General features: G+C 39.9%; 1 protein-coding gene across 1 annotated transcript in view; it reads left to right on the plus strand.

Annotated features, from left to right (window-relative positions):
- Window positions 1-14,291, plus strand: part of LOC136875991 (toll-like receptor 6) — an 86,307-nt gene that overhangs the window by 58,070 nt on the left and 13,946 nt on the right. Inside the window, exons 3-4 of the mRNA XM_067149605.2 lie at window positions 414-1,458; window positions 11,373-11,538. Coding sequence (XP_067005706.2) covers window positions 414-1,458; window positions 11,373-11,538 — 1,211 coding nt within the window. The remainder of the gene's footprint in view (window positions 1-413; window positions 1,459-11,372; window positions 11,539-14,291) is intronic.

A 14,291-nucleotide genomic window follows, 5' to 3' on the forward strand; every position in this document is an offset into this window, starting at 1 on the left:
GATTCGAACCTACTATCTCCCGGATGCAAGCTCACAGCCGCACGCCTCTACGCGCACGGCCAACTCGCCCGGTATGACACTATTCATAGCGTAGATTGTAGCGCATCATTCCCGGACTTTACATACCGATTTTCATTCAATTCTCTCCAGCCATTCTCTCGTGATGCCCGTGCTGACAGACAGACAGACAGACAGACAGACAGACAGACAGACAGACAGACAGACAGACAGACAGACAGACAGACAGACAGACAGACAGACAGACAGACAGACAGACAGACAGAAGTGACGGAAAATGAAAAGGGCATTTCCTTGTTATTTTGGACATGATCGATACAGAAATACCATTCTTTTTAAATTCCGAGCAATGTACAATATTTTTTTCATGAAAACATTTTATTCTTTTCTTACAGATTACTTCAAAGGAGTTCCGCAGGTAACAGTTCTCACACTGTCTGGCAACGATTTCACGGCAGTTCCCGCCGGAGTGAAACAGTTGCAGGGTCTTCTGGAGCTAGATTTATCCGGTAATCCCTTGAAGAACATGACTCAGTTATCCAATATTCTACAAAATTTGAAAACCTTGAAGAGACTGGATCTATCCGAAGTTCCTATTGGTAGGCTGGACCCTTTATATGACGGTCTCACTGCCTCAAAGTTACGCTCTCTGAAAATGAGACGCTCTTTAAATTCACTCATGAGTAAGGCTACAAGGGACACATTTAAATCTATGAAAAATTTAGAATACCTCGACCTGTCTGACAATCCTCTTTCCTTCATCCACAAAGATTTATTCTCCAGGATGCGAGTATTAAAATATCTCCACTTATCCAACACTAACCTGTCTCAGTCCTTTAAACTACACCTAAACCCTGTACAATCCGTGCATTTCATTGACTTGTCTCACAACCAGCTGACAAAAGTAAACACGATTGATACATGTGGAACAGTACAGATGTTGAAAATTGACCACAACTTCATTGAAGAGTGGACGGATAGTGATGTGTTTATTTCATCCTGTAAGCGTCCTTGGCTTAAGGATCTGAATGTATCGTACAATGACATCAAAGAAATATCTGTTGGGATGATGCTGTCCCTCCAGTACATCCGTAACGTCGATATTGGGCACAATCCAGTCAAGTGTGACTGTGACGTTAATATATTAAGAACTTGGCTTAACGAAACCAGACCTTGTGTTTCGTCGCCCAACTTCAAGTGTGTTCCAACAGAGAAATGTGTTAGCAAGAAAGGATATAATATCAGTAATATTTACTGGTACCTATTAATTCCTTTCGCCATCGGTTTGGTAATGCTCGCCTTCATCAGAGTCCTCACTACGTATCGAAGACATCAGCTTGCATATCTGGAATATCTCGACAAGAAGAGGAAAGACAACAGAAACAAGGCAGTAGCCCTCTCAAAGGTTGTCTTTCAACATGACGTTTACATTGTTCACAGGTTAGTATTGCTTTTCTGTTAGGCTATTTCTAGTGCTCAGGTTGTCCCTCCCAAATTTCCATGTACCTCGCTTCAATTCCAGAAATAACATAACATTTTTAAATGAAAAAACCAGGACGTGTGCCCATGGTAACTCGCCAGTAAACAGGATCTGCAGTATCTTCAACACTGCCATTCAGAAAAATAATGGCCTTGACTTCAGTCTGCCATTGCGTGAGTTTGTAAGTGAACTTCATCGCGCAATTGTATGAAGTCTTAAAAATAGGGGAAATTGTAAGGTGAAGTCCTATAATATTGTGTTTGTACGTGTATTGCTTCATTTATTTTGTCATTTTACTTTGTCGTGTGTTTTTCCATCAAATTAACATAAGTTTCTTTAGTTTTAAGAAAAATAGTTTAATATTTTATATCAATATTATAGGAGATTAGATAATATTGTAGAATATAGTTTAGATATAAGTATCACCACGTTAATTGTAGCTTATCTGACGTAGTTGGCACTGTAACTGGGACACTAAGTCTTGTAGTGTGCAATAAATAAATAAATAAATAAATAAATAAATAAATAAATAAATAAATAAATAAATAAATAAATAAATAAATAAATAAATAAATAAATAAATAAATAAATCAACAACATACTTTACAGTATTATTGCAAATGAGGTGTCTACCTCGGTGGCAAAAATACATTGTACTCAACAACTAAATTTTAAATTTAAAGAGATGACATTTTTCCTCAAATACAGTATTATACAATTTACATTATCAATTGTTCCATTAAACATGCAGCTCGTCCTTAACAAATGTATATTATTCACAAAATTCTACTCATAATATCTTCTGTAACTTACACACATAATCAACTCATATACGATATGTGGAACCGCTTCAAAAAATACTATACAACTGGTGTAAGATTTAAATTTACATTGCTTTTTTTAACCCATTTTAGTACCTAACGTTCATAACGTTGCATCGGTTATGTTTATCCTGGGCCCTGTTTTATAAAAGTTACAATTTTACAGGAGAAAATACATTGTCGGACAGGTTTACATAATGACAATTTTGTGTTTCATAGAAGCTTACAAGAATGGAATAGAACAGAATACTCCCAGTTATTGTTACACAAAATGTGTTTCGGTACATGCATTATCTTCTCTATTACTACATCAAACATTACAATTAAAGTTATTAACTATTTCAATCTAATTTCTAAATTGCATTTTTCTCTTTAATGTTTATTTATTTACTTTGTCCTAGATATTAACAGAAACATATGGTATAGGACAAACATGTACCTTACATCCCTAAGTTGTATTAGTGCTTAATTGTCTCATCAGTTTTTATGGAGTTATCGTACACTCACAACATACATTTTGAATGAATTGAATGACTGAAAGAATGACCGAATGCCGTATAAAAGCTTACAAGTTTGTGCAGAAAATTTTACATATTATTTCTGTCTCGTAAAGATTTTGAACTGACTGAAAAAAACAGACAAATTTGTCAAATTTTGCAGCTACCGATTGTGTTTTAAACAAATATACAGTACGTCATAATTTCTTTACATATTTCATCATTCATAGAATTGTCAATACAGGAGTCACAGGGAGATTCATATGTATAACCTGTAATGTGTAACTTGGCAATTTATTCTCGTGAATATTTACTTATTTATGTATATTTTCATGTGGACATTGAACACTAACAGTGTCGTAATCACAAAGACGCACACACGAATTCTGTCAATAGTGCACTCTATTTGATATACAAATTATATACACATTATACACACACTTTAATGAACCGCCATCTTGACAAACATTTGACTGCTACATTAGCATGTCAACCGATTACCAACACAATAAAAATCACAACATGAGTTCACACACTCGACTAACGACTTTCACTAACAAGTCTCGCTAACAACTCTAGTGAAAAAGATGATTTGTTCTGGACTATTACCCTGTGATGCATAATATTACATTGGATGTATACATCATATTTACAGGTAATAATAAATTATATATACTGTTCATTACGTGTTCTTACATTAAATAAATTCATATTAATATACATACAGCAGACGAATCGTGACATAACCTATCATGTTTTCTTACACAAGACAGATCATAACACACAAATAATAAATGATACCACCACGATTGGTACATAAGTACGTAAATAATAATAATAATAATAATAATAATAATAATAATAATAATAATAATAATAATAATAATAATAATAATAATAATAATAATAATAATAACAATAATAATAATAATAATAATAATAATAATAATAATAATAATAATAATAATAATAACTTAGTCGTAAACAAGTTCATAGCCACACCTCACAAGTAATAATAATAATAATAATAATAATAATAATAATAATAATAATAATAATAATAATAATAACATCTATTGATCGAGCTCGATATTTTCACTATTTACTCATGGGTTTAAATGAATGTTTCCAAGTTTAGTCCCATTTCACTTGCTTCAACAGTAGCAGTTACTGGGAGAATTTTGCAATGTAAGTGGAAGAATGACCAACCTGGACCTCTGTTGAGGAAGCCCGGCTTTGCCTGTCACAAGTCAGGATCAATGGCCAGTGATAGAGGAGTAACACCTCTTTATGAAACCTTGGGTCGTCTGCCCCGGGCGATAGTACCTTGTAAAGGGCCCTAACCATGGTTACGGTAGAGACCTCAACGGCAGTGAAGGCGGAAATAAAATTTATTGATACGGTGGAACTGGCGGAAGGGGCACCTGGCAACTGCGGTTAACAGTAGCAACCTACTGCCTTGTAGGAACGGGAGGGATCATCAAAGGCTAAGGGAACATCCCAGACAGAAGAGGCAACCACCCAACAGACTGTGAAGGGGCAGGCCCCCTGTTGGTTGTGCGCAGGGGTGACTTCTCGGCCATGTAAAAAATAAGTAGTCACGAAAATGTCGAACTCATGTAGAAGTCGGACAGTGTCAATGGCGACGACCAAGCAATGGATACGGACTAATGTAAGAATGGCTACATGGAATGTACTGAGTTGAGTTTAAATAGAGCAGGAGCTTTCAGGAATGTGAAAGATCAGCTGAGGAAGTACCAGAGAGGAATAGCAGTTTTGCAGGAGATTAGGTGGAAGGAAACATGCACGATTGATTCGGGGGACTACATAATGCTTTGTGGTAGTACCTAGTGGGACAGCTAATTTTAGAACAGGCTTCCTTGTACACAGAGCATATAAGGTGGCGATATTGAATTTTGAACCAATTAATGGCAGGATATTCATATTGAGAGTTAAAATGAAGTTCTTCAATATGACATAGATCTGTGCTCATGCTCCAACAGAAGAAACGACTGATGAGGTTAAAGATTCCTTTTATGAACAGCTGGAACGCACATATGATACGGTTGCTGAAAATTATGTGAAAGTGATTCTAGGAGATATTAATGTCAAGGTTGGAAGGGAAACCGTGTATCGACCAAATGTGGGAAAGTATAGTTTACACGAAGAGTGCAATGACAACGGAACAAGGTTGGTTGATTTTGCGGTAAGCAAAAATCTCATAATAAGTAGCACTATTTTCCCACATAAGGATATACATAAAGGAACTTGGACGTCACCGGATGGAGCCACAGTCAATCAGATAGGTTATGTGCTTATTCAAAGAAGGCATGGCACAGATATAAGGGATGTTAGGATGATGAGGGGGCCAGATGCTCATTCAGACCACTACCGGTATATGGTGGTGGTTAAGTTCAGGCAGAGGATATCAACAACCATCTATAACCAAGTAGAAAGTGATAAAAAGCATAACGTAACTAGAATCAGCACCGATGAAAAGGAAAGAGAGGAATTTCAAAGAGGAATGAAAGAAGCAATAAGAGTGATAACTGTTGAGGAGGAGGAAAGCCCTGAGATACATAGTGAAAAAGTGGAAAAAGTAATACGGCAAACAATGGACTCCAAGCCGGTTCGGGAAAAGAGAGATAAACGAAAGGAGTGGTACGAAGAGGAATGTGAGAAGGCAATAGAAGAACAAAATAGTGCAAGGAAGAAGATGCTTTAAAAGGATGCACGGGCCGCCAGACAGAACTATGAAGAAAATAGAAGGAAAGTAAAAACTATGTGTAGAAGGAAGAAGAGAGAATTTGAGAAAAACAGATTGAAAGACATTGAAGAATGTAGAAACGAAAAGAAGAATGCTCAGAAGTATAGAGGAGATAAAACAGGGATGGCAGCCCCGAACAACAATATGCAGGGACAAAGAAGGAAAGATGATCGGTAATAAAATGAGAATTATTGGAAGATGGGAAGAATATTTCAAAGAATTGCTGCAATCGGATGAAACCCAGGAGTGGAAAGATGAGGAACAGGGGGAAAAACAGGACAGAAGAAGAAGAACCAACATTGGAAGAGGTTACTGAAGCTGCAAAGGAGATGAGAAATAATAGAGCTGTGGGAGAAGATAAGATACCAGGTATATTCAAGTATGGTGGTATAGAGTTATTAAAGGAAATGTATAGATTGATAAAGAATATTGGAGAAGCGAGGTAATGCCAACAAACTGGAACACAGCCATTATTGTACCAATATATAAAAAGGGTGATAGAACAAAGTGTAATAATCATAGAGGAATAGCGTTGCTTAATGCAGCATGCAAAGTATTTGCTAAGATATTGAACATCAGACTACGACCATATGCAGAAGCCACTATAGGAGAATACCAGTGTGGGTTTAGGGGGGAAAGAGCAACAACGGACCAGATGTTCACCCTCAGAATAATAATGGAGAAGTGTTACGAGTACAACATAACGGTTCACCAACTTTATGTGGACTTCGAGGCAGCCTATGACAGTGTTAATAGAAGGGGGCTTGTTAAGGTGTTACAGGATTTGGGAATACCACCAAAGTTAGTGAGAGTGAAAATGACTCTAAGCAACACCAGTTTCAAAATAAAAGCAAATGGCAGATATACCAATAATTTTCCAATCAATCAAGGACTAAAACAAGGAGATTCTGTATCACCGACACTTTTTAATCTGGCACTGGATGGGATCGTGCGCAAGCTGCCAAGCAAATTAGATGGCACTCTATTCAACAGAACGTCCCAGAGTATGGCCTTTGCAGACGATATAGCCATGCTTGGGAGGAACAGAAAGTATCTGCTAGAGAACTACACAGCTCTGGAAAGAGAAGCAGCTACATTGGACTTGGTCATGAGTAAGGAAAAAACAAAATATATGATACAACACCAGAAATTAAACCAGGTGGAGAGGGACAGAGAAGTTTGAAGGGTTTGAAAGAGTAAATCATTTCAAGTATTTCGGAGGTATAATCACGGAAGATAATCCAGTACCAATAGAGATTAAGGCAAGAATAGCGGCAGGCAACACATGCTATTATAGTTTCCATAACTTGTTGCGATCGTCAAACATCTCAATGCAGCTGAAGTTGACAGTGTACAGAACGATTATAAAACCTGTAGTTATGTATGGATCGGAAACATGGACAATTAGACAACAAATTAGAAATACTTTGGATGCATGGGAACGAAAAGTGTTGAAAAAGATATATGTGCAGTATACGAGAAGGGTGGCTGGAGAATTAGGACCAACAAAGAGCTGTATGAACTCTATAAGAATCCATCAATAAGTGCAGATATAAAGATTAGAAGATTACGGTGGTTGGGACATGTGCAGCGAATAGAGGAACAGCGAGTACCAAGGAAGGTGTTGGTCATCAAGCCCGAGGGAAGCCGCTCAGTGGGACGACCAAGATTACGATGTAGAGGCGGACTTGAGAAGACTAGTAATACGGAACTGGAGAAGGCTGGCCGCTTCGAGAGGCGACTGGAGGAGACAAGTGATCGACAAGGCCCAGGTCCTTCAAGGACTGTAGCGTCGGTTAAGTAAGTGGAAGAATGAGGACTATAGATAATATAACAAAACAGAGAAATGAGGGGAATGATATAGTGGTTAATGAGCGGTACACAAGAATAAATCATATAGACAGAATAGGGATGATAATAAATGTTTTCTATGTTCTAAAGAAATCTTATAAAATCCTATAAAAGAATGTTTAGAGATAAGGGAAAAACGAGAGAAATGAAATTCAGTTGTATACGGTTGTAAAGTTACTGAACAGAGAATTGATGCATCCAGAAATAATTTCATAATTATTCAACATTATTAAGGGAACATATACAAATACAAATGTAAAAGATCCACCTATTCAATACACTGTTTATTCATATAAATTTTATTACCTGACAGCAAATACTAGTACATGTTTCGCCCACTTGGTGGAAATTTTAAGCTGATTACCATCAGTACTGTAGCCTCCGTGGCTCAGACGGCAGCGCGTCGGCCTCCCACCGCTGGGTTCCGTGGTTTAAATCCCGATCATTCCATGTTATATTTTTGCTGGACAAAGCGGAGGCCGACAGGTTTATCTCCGGGTACTCCGGTTTCCCCTGTCATTTTTCATTCCAGCAACACTCTTCACTATCATTTCATTTCAACTACCAGTCAATAATCATTGCCCCAGAGGAGTGCGACAGGCTTCGGCAGCCGGCACAATTCTTATCTTCGCCGCAAGATGGGGTTTCATTAATTCCGTCCCTGACCCGGTCATTGACTGGAAAAATGGATGTAGGTTTTTCACCATTAGTACTAAACCATTTATACTGAATTAAATAATGGGATTAAAATCTATAGGGAAACAAGTGCATGACTCGTTCAAATCTAAAACAAAACAAAATATGAATAGAAAGTGCATCTATCAAGTGGTAAAACATCACACATATTACTGGCAAGCTAATCACTGAAGTCTTATTGTTCTTTGCTGTGTTGAACGAGATCTTGATATAACTTAGTGAGAACTAGAGGTGTGAGAAACGGTTATTTTTGTGTAACTGCTACATCTGTCACTGCAAAAATAAAGTAACTGTGAAAAGTAACAGTTAAAAATAACGTCCAACGTTACTCACCTTTTATTGGTCACGGCTTGTCTCGTTACAGCTGTGTTGCGAAGTCCCATTCATTCACTCGGACATGCACGCACGCACCGCCACATTGTTGAAAGTCGGTGCATCAAAACACGCATTTCTATTTAATATTAAGTTAACGAGAGACAACGGATGAAATGAGAAGACAACATAGCGTCTCTTCTGATATCTAGAGGAGTGAGTTAGACAATGCCCCGATCTAGGATAGAAGACAAGAAAACATGATGATCCGTCTGCCAAACCTCGACACAAACAGGTACAAGAGGATCGATTCAGTATAATGATGTATGATGTCTTGTTATAATACGACTGGTTCTCTTGTAAGCTTTTATGAACACAGAAAACCAACAACAAGGCTGCAGACCAGCCTGAGAATTTCCACCGGAGCCAGCGGAGAACCTCATACGTTTTACGTGTAGAGTCAGCTATGACGTCACGCCCTCGATCAGATAAATGGAAAGTTAAAATAGTTACAATTACTCAAAAGTCATTTTCAAGGTGTCATTTTAAAGAGGAATGTTTAGATAACAAATTAATATAAAAAAGTAAAATCGAATTTTTCTCACCCAAAATCCGATTCCATTTCCCCTTAAGATACACTAATAATTTTTACTATATTAATTCGAAGACTTTGTACGATTTTTGCACTTGTCAAGATGATATCTTTCGAATTTTCTCTGGCATGGTTTGCGCACACAGTTTTCAATCGATTGGTGGAAATATTAATTTTTACAGCACTCATGGTGAAATCCGTGGACAGCCAGACGTGTGATGGCGCTTCGTAATTCCTGCTTTCCGATGCGTAGAACTCTTTAAAAAATCTCGATTCTTTTTTTTCTTCCTCTATCCGATGTGTTCTGTCGTCTGTGATATAGATGTTAGTAGCATATTATATTTAGTCCTTGTTAAAGACGGTTTCCTCTGCTTGCTAGTAGGGTAATCGTGATGCTACTGATTTTGATACCCCCAAAGTTAGTTTTTTTAGATATACTGGGCGAGTAGGCCGTGCGGTTACAGGCGCGCAGCTGTGAGCTCGCATCCGGGACATAGTGGGTTCGAATCCCACTGTCGGCAGCCCTGAAGATGGTTTTCCGTGTTTTCCCATTTTCAGATCAGGCAAATGCTGGGGCTGTACCTTAATTAAAGCCACGGCCGCTTCCTTCTCATTCCTAGGCCGTTCCTGTCCCATCGTCGCCATAAGACCTATTTGTGTCGGTGCGACGTAAAGCAAATAGTTTTAGATATCTTATTTTGACTGAGTCTATTGCTGCGAGTTCTGATATTTTAAGGTGTTCCCATGGTAAGCCAATGCCGCATGTGGCATTATTTTTGCCCTGAATAGTTCCATTGCTGTTGTTAGAGAAAGTTTTCTTAGGTCCATCATACTATCTTCTTCTTAGCATTTATCCTGCCTAATTGCAGGGTCTGCTGTTCTGCACTTCCTTTTCCACTTGATGCGGTCTTGTGCCTTTTCAGGAGGGACTTTCGCCACATGCATGTCCTCCCGCAGTATCGAGCCAGCGATTCTTTGGTCGCCCTCGTGGTGTGCGGCTCTCAGGACTAGCTTTAATGCCTTTTTCACAACTGAAGAACCTTTTCTGCGTTGCACATGGCCATACCATTGCAAACGATTCTCTCGCATTTTCTCAGGGACTTGGGCCTCACCGAGCTCGATAGCTGCAGTCGCTTAAGTGCGACCAGTATCCAGTATTCGGGAGATAGTAGGTTCGAACCCCACTGTCGACAGCCCTGAAGATGGTTTTCCGTGGTTTCCCATTTTCACACCAGGCAAATGCTGGGGCTGTACCTTAATTAAGGCCACGGCCGCTTCCTCGCCACTCCTAGCCCTTCCCTGTCCCATCGTCGCCATAAAACCCATCTGTGTCGGTGCGACGTAAAGCAATTAGCAAAAAAAAAAAAGAAACACTTGGGCCTCATCAAATGCCTTCCGAATATCCTCATTTCTGATGTGATCCAGTCGAGTGAGTACCATTGGCCAGCGAAGCATCTTCATTTCCATGACATGCAGCCAGGGTGCGGAATCGGGGGGAGGGGGAGGAAGGAAGGGTTTTCCCCCCACCGATGATTTTATTTCAAAGGTTCTCCCCACTAAAATTGCCCAGGGGGAATTCTTTCATTATAAAATGAGGAAAATGTAACACATATATTACTGAAATCAATGTATTTTACTGTGCATATTTTCATAAAAACATCAACAATAATACCCCAAGATAGAAATAATAGGATGACTGCCAGACCCTGAGCAATAAGACAACGCAGCGGTGGTAACTCCGCATATGCAGCCTATTTTTCATGTTTCATTCTGGCAAGTCCATCTGAAACCCGGGAATAATTTTCCATTGAACATCATTCTTTTTATAACAACAGAATTGAAACAAAAACATCTTAAATTTACATTTTTAACGGGGAGGGGGTAATTTACTTAGAAGGGAATTATATACTACTATATATTGTTTGAAATAAACACTACGATCCTTCTCCCCCACCATTATTTTCCGATTTCGCACCCTGCATGCAGCTGTTGTTCGTGTCTCCTTGTGACTGGCCAGCACTCTGTTTCATACAGAGCCACTGGTCTAATGAAGGTTCTGTAGACAAAAAGAGCCGTGTTAGTGTCATCTGTCGTCCAACAACATTCTGTTTGCGTGCATGATGCGTGTGTTTTAGGCCTTTTATTGGGATACATCCAGTGTCGGGAAATAAGAATGCAGCATGCCCTTTTAGTTACCTCATACAAGGGGGGAATATTTTTCAGCTCAAAGTCTAATCCGTATGCCGCACGAGAGAACTAGAATATTGCTGTTATATGAACAGTTTGTATAATCATTTACCATACCTCGTGTATTTGTTAAGCATCTGACTTGTTTCAGCCTGGAGGATACTGAGTGGGTCAATACTGTCCTACTTCCACGCCTGCAAAACTACAGGGTGCTAGTTGCCGACCCCAATGGCAATGATGAGGAAAGAATCAGTAATGACATCCAAAACAGCCGACATCTACTCTTTGTGGTAACTGACAAGTTCCCTCAATCTGAGGTAAGCTGTGCTATTCCTATATGATATCTCAATTTGAAAAAGATGTTTGGTCCCAAGAAAGCATAACGACAATGCATGCACCTTAACGATTTAGATAAAGGATATACCGGACGGATCGAATATCCCTATTTTTCTTGAACATATGCAACCTGCTAGAAATGAAAGGCCTTAGTCGAAGGAATCTTAAGCGATGTGTTAAAGCAGATTTGTGTACAATATGAGCTTCATAGTATAATACAAAAACCGTACAAGATTCAAAGAGTGAGCTTCATAGTAGTATAATAAGCGGGTTCTGCGGCACCTCCGCCGCCGCACGCCTCCGCCCGCCTCCTCCTCCGCCGCCGCCTCCGCCTCCGCCGCCGCCCGCGGGAAATTTGAATTTTGGCGGGAAATTTGAATTTTGGCGCGAGATTTGAATTTGTAAACAAAGCCACGTGCTTTTTGACAGCTGTCATCGACAACAACGCAACGCTAACCTCACTGCTGCCATCTTGACGGGCCTAAACCTCACTAGTGCCAACTTAACCTAACTAGCATGAGGTAAACAAAGCCACGTGTTTTTTGACAGCCACGTGCTTTTTGACAGACAACAACGCATCGCTAACCTCAGTACTGCCATCTTGACGGGCCTAACCTTAGTGGTACCAACTTAACCTCACTAGCATGAGGTAAACAAAGCCACGTGCTTTTTGACAGCCACGTGCTTTTCGACAGATTTGTAAACAAAGCCACGTGCTTTTTGACAGACAACAACGCATCGCTAACCTCAGTACTGCCATCTTGACGGGCCTAAACCGCAGTAGTACCAACTTAACCTAACTAGCGCGAGATAAACAAAGCCACGTGCTTTTTGACAGCCACGTGCTTTTTTGACAGCTGTCATCCGCCATCTTTAAACTACAGAGCACCGTGCTGCCCTCTTTCGTCACCTGTCATCGGCAGTGCTGCCATCTTGACGGGCCTAAACCTTAGTGCTACCAACTTAACCTCACTAGCTCGAGATAAACAAATCCACGTGCTTTTTGACAGCCACGTGCTTTTTTGATAGCTGTCATCCGCCATCTTTAATCTATAGAGCACAGTGCTGCCCTCTTTAGCTACTTACCTTTGAAATGTGGTGGCGGATAATTTGAAAAATGCTTTTCGACAAGCAGCCATCTTTAATCCAGAGAGAACAGTGCTGCCCTCTACGTGGTGGCGGTAAATTGAAAAATTCCACGTGCTCTTGTTTGAAAACAAACTCACGTGCTTTTTTCACAGCTGTCATCTGCCATCTTTAATCTATAGAGCACAGTGCTGCCCTCTTTAGTTTGAAATGTGGTGGTGGTAAATTCCACGTGCTCTTGTTTGGAAACAAAGCCATGTGCTTTTTTGACAGCTGTCATCCGCCATCTTTAATCAACAGAGCACTGTGCTACTATCATGCGGGCAATTTCATCACCTGTCATCCGCCATCTTTAATCCACAGAACACCATGCTGCCCTCTTTGTGGCTACTACCTTAAGCACGTAGTAGCGGGCAATTTGAAAAGTTCTGTTAGCTATCATCCGCCATCTTTAATCAAGAGAGCACTGTGCTGCCATCTTTAGCTAGATACCTTTGAAATGTGGTGGCGGCAAATTGAAAAATTCCACGTGCTCTTGTTTGGAAACAAACTCACGTGCTTTTTCGACAGCTACCATCCGCCATCTTTAATCAACAGAGCATAGTGCTACCCTCTTTAGTTTGAAATGTGATGGCGGCAAATTCCACGTGCTCTTGTTTGGTAAACATAGCCATGTGCTTTTTTGACAGCTGTCATCCGCCATCTTTAATACAGAGAGCACCGTGCTGCCCTCTTTATCGTAGTAGATGTAAATTCGTCACCTGTCATCCGCAGTGCTGCCATCTTTAGCTAGATACCTTTGAAAAGGGGTGGCGGATAATTTAAAAAGAAAAATTCTACAGCAGCCCTCTCTCGACGCTAATTGCATAAGATGGCGGCTATACATGACTCCTTAAGGGTGCTTACGCAAGATGGCTGCTATACACAGGTTCTTATGAGACGCCCTTGGGATGCTTGCGCAAGATGGCAGTTATACATGGCTCCTTATGAGATGCCCTAGGGATGCTTGCGCAAGATAGCGGCTGCTCTTATGGGACGGCTTAAGGGTCCTTGCACAAGATAGCTTGAGACGCCCTAAGGATGCTTGCGCAAGATGGCGGACACAAGATGGCGGCTATACACAACTCCTTATGAGACGCTTTAAGGGTGCTTGCGCAAGATGGTTGCTACTCTTAGCTTAGAGGCTAACGTGTCGTGATAGTTCGATTCATTAAATTTAGGGCTTAAATGCAAAATGTTAAATATATCGAAAACGGTGCACCGTAGAGCAAAACGGACAAAATTTTTCTGCCTAATACCTAGGTTCGCAGTATGAGGAACAAGAAAATCATAGTCTAATGATGGGATCAACGGTTCGGTTCCTACTTAGGCCCTTTGGCATTTGCTCTGTTTTAGCTTGTATTGAAGCGAGTCTTCGTAACATGATCAGGTCTAGCTATGGTAGAGAGTATAACGTACCGTGCAGGTTCGATTCATTAAATTTGGAGGCTTAAATGCAAAATGTTAAATATCTCGAAAACGATGCATCGTAGAGCAAAACGGACAAAATTTTCCCGCCTAATACGTAGGTTCGTAGTACCAGGAACAAGAAAAAACATAGTCTAATGATGAGATCAACGGTTCGATTCCTACTTAAGCCCTTTGCCAT

The sequence above is a fragment of the Anabrus simplex genome, chromosome 6, assembly GCF_040414725.1.
Source record: "Anabrus simplex isolate iqAnaSimp1 chromosome 6, ASM4041472v1, whole genome shotgun sequence".
In the NCBI taxonomy this organism is placed as follows: Eukaryota; Metazoa; Arthropoda; class Insecta; order Orthoptera; family Tettigoniidae; genus Anabrus; species Anabrus simplex.